A 6196-nucleotide genomic window follows, 5' to 3' on the forward strand; every position below is an offset into this window, starting at 1 on the left:
AGGGTTTGGACATTTTTAGCTTGTAGCAAGAAGTTTATAGCGTTTGTAGCAGGACCTGGTCATAATGAGATATTGGTGTAGCAGCATTGATCTTTTGCTGCCAAAAAAGAAACACTGTCACACTTTTACCTCTTACTTGATCAGTGAGACGTAGGAGAAAATTTCCGTTGACTTTCGGTAGGATACTAGATGCGGACGTCCGAAAGCACAAAGCGATTATGTTACAAGAGCAATGAGACAAAAGGATGTCTAACACACTCGCCTGTGCAATCACCAACGTTTTTTATTCGCCATATATATAGCGAATAATCACCTTGTCAAATGGAACCAACAAACAACCTTCCTAATTTCGCGCTGGTATAATAAATAATGGTTTTATTTTTTGCTACACTTAATCGATTGTAAAGAATTCAAGTCCTTCATCTTTAACTTGATCCTCTGACAATCCATGCTTTTCTAAAAATTGCAGACAAAAGAGCAATTGCTGCAGATATTCCCGAAACTCCTCTATGTGCTCGTCTTGAAACATGTCGGAAGTGAGAGTTGGTGCCAAATTGTTTTCCAAGTCTTTTCGCGTCACACCAGTTGGAAAATTGTGCACGATCAAAGCTGCGTACATAAGTAAAAATACTCCACAATCCGAGCTGTTGCGTTGCAGAGGAATCTGAAACAACAGGTTTATTGCCAATGAGCGTATGAGCGTGAAGAAGCATAATCATGTTTACAAAACATAACCTACATTTGGCTCACAAAGAATGATACTACCAGAATCAAACACTGACACAATCGACTCATCCTCAACAAACCCATCATAACTACCCGACACAATACCAGCACTAGAAGCATACCGTGCTTTCCATTCACATTCAAAATAATCGCGAAGCATTTCTGTAAACTTTTTTTTGCGATGGCAGCGAAGTGAATCTAGAAATAATAGGCACGGCGGATTTGCAAGTCGATCATCTTTACTGGCCTGTAATTCCTCTTCCTCACAATTTTTTCCCAAAACATCGTTTTCAGGTGCTGACATGGCATTTTCTTCAATTCCATCACTGCCACCATCACCATCAGCTAAATTTACAAATTCCCTCTCGTATGGGTTGCATGCGGTAGTCATAACGTGGCGATTAATGATACGTCGATGCTTTTTAATGACCGCGGACCCGGGGTTGCAAAATACAGCAATACTCCAGTGAAAACTATACAAAGCACCACGACATAGTTAAAATGTTGAGCTTTCGCTTGATCAGACACTGCCGACCAAATTTTGTCTACCTATCGTTTATCGGAATAAATAAAAAACGTTTGTCAAACAGATTGGTCTCCTTTTGTGTCCAGCGAGCTACTCGCGCAAACCGTTCATTCGAGTCTACTCGAGTAGAATCAAAAGCTCCTTTCGTATTATTCAGCTGAGTAAAAAAATGCGTGGTGAAGAAGTACGTCTGTTGCTGCTGCCACGAAGCCAAATGTCGCCACAAAAACCTGTGCCATTTATGCAGTCAGAACTTCAGACTCTCGTATAAATACACGTGAAAACTTGCCTTAAATAAAAGTCAATGATATTGTCATTCAGATATTCTCCTGGCACAAGACGATCAACATCACCAAGCGTCACAGATATCCTCCCCGTAACATCCAAACCATCGTAAGGATATGTGAGCAACACTTCATTACGCCGACCGTTTAACTTTCTTCGTTTTAACTGTTCGTCCACACACTGACTTGCTGCTACGCTTTTTCTATTCTCAACAATATCCCTGAAATATCCATCGTGTTGCAACGATACATCGTCCACAAACGCAAGTCTCATGTGTTTTTCTTCTATTTCTGTGTTTTGCTGTGTAACAAGAGTTTCGTTACGTGTGACTCCATCTAGTCCTCGATTTTGCTTGCCATTGTGATTTGCAGTATCTATCAACGTTTTATCACCATTATTCAACATCGATGCGATATCCTTGCTTAAATCAGTGGCCACTTCTTCGTCTCGTTTTAGTGTCAAATTCAGCGCTCTTCTCTGAGCATTATGATTGCTATCCCAGATAGGCGACGTTTCGAGAATAGAAGGACGTGACGTTGGACGAAAGAACAAGGAAACACTGTTTAGAGCAGTTCTAGCGCGATTTCCAACAATCGATGCCATGCCACGGCCCACTGCACTTCCAAAATTCGAGTTAATTGGGCCAATGCGATTTCGGGACCTACTCGAGGCATCGGATCTCAGATATTTCTGTGCTTCGCTCTCGCTGGGTGAAACAAGACTCGAAGTCAGGAGAATTATACAATTAAAATCAAGCGCGCTCGCCAACCTACGGTAACTGCTGTTGAAAAAGATGCTCCAATCTTGGATTGTTGTCTCCCATACTCTGGCAGCGCATATAATCAATTTCCTCATCAAAAAAAAACACGATACCATACAGCTCTGGCCACGCCAAATTCTGATGAGAAACTTGATACCAAATCGCCTATCAATGAGCAATGTAACGTACTTGGTGATGCTTGTTCTCTGGCTTCTTCTTCTTCGCATACTTTAGCAAAAATTGAGTCGTAGAATGTTGCAAAATCCGACCCATTCCGCAAGTTATTGAGCTCAAGTAATAAAATATATGGCGGATTATTCCCTCGTGAAAAACTGGCAACATAGCATACAAGCCAAATGTCATTTTGCTTATCTTTTATAATCGACTTGGTCCGTACCAGAATCGGTCCATATGTGCATATTTTATCTGTCCCTGCCAGTGTGCTTTGTTATGCTTCCAGATCGTCAGCTCTACGCGATCTTCTATAAACTCGAGCTCGCAACGATCAAATTTTTGACCACAGATGTCCGTTCGTGCAGCTGAAATTATCTCGAAAGGTTCGTCCAGGACTTGTGTGCTGCATTTACTGATGCTTGAAAAAGAATTTCCGCTGATTTGCTGCTTTGGCTTGGATCGATCGTTCACATTATATAAAAAATTGCGTCTTTCGTCCAATCGAGTGACATAGCTACTAGGGAATTCTTCGTCGTCTTTCAATTGATTCTCGCGGACAGATTGGCGTATTGTCATTGATAAGGATCGCTTTAGGTTAATAGATGTTGCAGATGTGCTTGATGGGTGACTCGAAACTGATAGCTCACTGTCGGATGAGGTGAGTGCGGAATGCTGGTAAGTTGCTAGAGGCTCAGGGTCTTCTGAGGAGTCGCTATTTACATCGATTGGAATCATACGAGATGATGAAGATAATCCTTCATGGAATTGAAGACTCGTAGACGCCTGTGGAGCCTGGATTGGTGACGACGAGTCTAGACCCAGCCGCATCGCTTCTAACGATAGCAAAATTTACGCAATGTCATTATTATGAATAATGACCTCAGACCTTGTTTATCTGTATCACATTTAGAATTTCTGAGATCGACAGTCCTCCTCGGATTCGCTACGTACCCACAACGCAACCGACGCTTATTGACGTTGTACATGCGTGGAAGCTTTCTCAGGACAGGCAGAAGGGAAAGGTTCTATTCCGGACAAAAATTGCTGCAATACTGGGGAATACGATTGGTACTGTAGTACTATCAGCAGCTGGCCCCGTCGCTCAGCCCGTACGTGTACATAGACCAAAGCAGAAAAGGGAGCGTGTGTTCCATATGGATAGGCTGGTAAGTTATTATTATTATTATATGCAGCTATAGGCTTGGTTGGGTTAGTGGCGCAACCATCTGCGTGCAGTAAGAATGGGATTTCCATAAATGTGCATGATGGCAATTTATATATAGAAAACGCTGGTCAAGAGTCGGCTGCCTAAATAAAAATGAAGCGCCTTTTCCGAAAGGCCTTGCATCTTCCGGTTGATGTGTACTAAATGTATACCTCACTCATTGTAATTGTCTTTAGATATCCGGATTTAATGATAAGCAGTCTCTAATCCAATGACCCAATAGGCCATAATCTACGAGCAGTTACACAGATGCCGGCTTCCTCCAGTTTTTTCTCCTGGACACTCTTTTTGTATACTCCTATCTGCCCCTGTCCCAGAAGCAAGCGAGGGTTTTTCTTCCCCCCCTTCATCGCCCTCATTCTCACTTCATTTCCGTTTTCGCTTGGTGGCGCACAGCATATCTGGTTCGTCCCCTCCTACCTCTGCGCCTAAACGTCCAGCATGGTTACCAAGACCTCCACGACCTCTAACGCACCAGCTGCTGATACCCCAGCCAGTGTCTCTTCGGCTAGCGCCACCTCCACAGCGACGGCCTCCTCAACTGTTGTAGCCTCAACACCGTCCCCGACTCCCAGTGACTGCCTCAAGACTACGCCATCGGGTGGGGCCTCTCCATCTAGTGTGGATGTATCTCCCGATGACTCGGTGTTGGCCTCGCACCCGCGCTTTTCTCGGGTTTCTCCTGTCGTCTTACAGAGTGTGAAAGCGATTACCTACCGGAAGAGCTGCCTGAAACGCTCTACCCTATCGGTTTTACCTCTCTCAACGGGGTCAGCAGATGGAAAGCCCGCTAAAAATGTAGCGGAGATGACAGAAGTGAAGGTACAGGACATGAATACTTTTCAAAAGAATCGCCGACGCTGTTGGCAGTGCAGGGCGAAAGTTGGCTTGACGGCTGTTAAGTGCCGCTGTGACTATACGTTCTGCGGTAAACATCGGTACGCAGAGGAGCATAACTGCGCGTTTAATTTTAAGACAGCGGGGAAGCGCAAACTGCAAGAAGAGAATCCTGTTGTGGTTTCTGCTAAAGTCGCGCGTATCAACTAATTTGCTAGGTTGAGAGACTTGAAAATTTTCCAGCAGGTTTCCCCATCCAAGACAGTTTTGAATTTGTGGGTCTTTTGGGCTGTTGCCTCTGCATCGCTGGTATGTTTGACAAGTTTATTTCTCGACATCTTATAACTATAGAATGAAGTAATGGAGTCGATCCATGCAGCGTTGTCTGATAGGAGCGAAGTGCGATTGGCTGCCCCAGTAATAGTAATAGGAGGTCGGCGTGCCTCGCGCTGTACTTCTTCATGATTCGCTACGGTCTTAGCGTAGTGCACGCCCAGATCGACGGAGTTTAAGTAAAGTAGTATTTTTCAACTATATTGTCTGTGTGAAATTTTTGTAGCCCTGTCGAGTGTGATAAAGAAAAGCATGTTGCGGTTGTGCTTTGTTTGCAATGAAATAAGCTGCGCCTATGTTATATCTGCCAGAACTTCTGGTAGGTGGCGCTTCTACCTATGCCAGAAACTGCGGATGTCTCTCTCTCTGTACATGCACAATCTTACAATATACTAAGCGGCAAGTTCTCCGAGCAGTGCATGCGCCTGTCTTTAGACATGTTGCTGTTGCGGACGGCATGAAAATTTTCATGAGGCATTGCTCAATAATATTTTCGATTTCGAGGTATACGCAATCAGGTCAGAATCTCTTGGGTAGGGAGGGTGCTGGTGCTATCATCACTGCGCACTATGTTTAATTGTTCAAAAATGAAACTCTTTAGTTCTTGCCAGTGATTAAATATTGCTAAGACGGGAAAGCGAAATTTGGGAGAATAAATTATTGTATCGTATAAACGTACCATTTATAGTCGCAATGCAAATGTGCCAACAAATGTGAGAAGCTACGATGCGTAAGCGCAAGTCAGGAATTGCATGGTACCATGTGTCTTACATGTAATCGTGATGTGTCTACAACAGAAAGTTCCGACTAGAATTGCAATTGACATTTTTCGTAAATTCGCGATTTGTACTCATACCGACCGCTTTGGCAGGTTTATAGATCTTTGAATCTCTTGCCAGATACGAACGCTAAGCTTTTCAGGCTTGGGCGATGGCACGTTCGCTTCGATTTCCATCTCGGCGAGCTTACTGGCTTCTTGCATACTGGTAGAGCACGCGCTGTCCCATTCTAGAAAGTTCTTTACGACATTGGGCATCTCCTTTGGCACTTCAATCACAGCACCGTTACTTACTTCGGCAATAATTTTGTAAGGTGACACCCGACGACGATCTTTCATCATGACACAACGCACAAGCCCTTCAGCAAACTGTTTTCCAGTCGTGGGATCCTGAAACCGATGTGATAAGTAGAGCCAGCTGTCATCCCAATACACCACTTGCGTCATGATCTCATACGCATGGAATAGTGGAATGGCGTGGCGATAGCGTATAGCTTCCCCAATGAACGTAATCGAAAAGATCCTCTGTCACCACGCTGTCGGTCTCTCCAA

At 44.0% G+C, this 6196-nt stretch overlaps 2 protein-coding genes across 2 annotated transcripts; one reads left to right on the forward strand and one right to left on the reverse strand.

The window, feature by feature from the left end:
* Nucleotides 1-391: 391 nt before the first annotated feature.
* On the reverse strand, nucleotides 392-3299 carry PHALS_02155 (Protease, Ulp1 family; the record flags this gene model as incomplete). Its single annotated transcript, XM_024716676.1, has 7 exons — nucleotides 392-664; nucleotides 740-1199; nucleotides 1276-1482; nucleotides 1542-2243; nucleotides 2311-2419; nucleotides 2487-2629; nucleotides 2695-3299. 7 exons carry the CDS (start codon nucleotides 3297-3299, stop codon nucleotides 392-394), a joined length of 2499 nt encoding a protein of 832 aa, XP_024582251.1.
* An 838-nt stretch (nucleotides 3300-4137) lies between these two features.
* PHALS_02156 (zinc finger protein a20 domain-containing) lies at nucleotides 4138-5745 on the forward strand (the record flags this gene model as incomplete). Its single annotated transcript, XM_024716677.1, has 5 exons — nucleotides 4138-4713; nucleotides 4780-4842; nucleotides 4913-4932; nucleotides 5555-5596; nucleotides 5664-5745. The coding sequence occupies 5 exons, from the start codon at nucleotides 4138-4140 to the stop codon at nucleotides 5743-5745; spliced, it is 783 nt and encodes a 260-aa protein (XP_024582252.1).
* Between the last annotated feature and the right edge of the window lie 451 nt (nucleotides 5746-6196).

This window comes from Plasmopara halstedii, assembly GCF_900000015.1.
Source record: "Plasmopara halstedii genome assembly, contig: Scaffold_1787, whole genome shotgun sequence".
Classification (NCBI taxonomy): Eukaryota; Oomycota; class Peronosporomycetes; order Peronosporales; family Peronosporaceae; genus Plasmopara; species Plasmopara halstedii.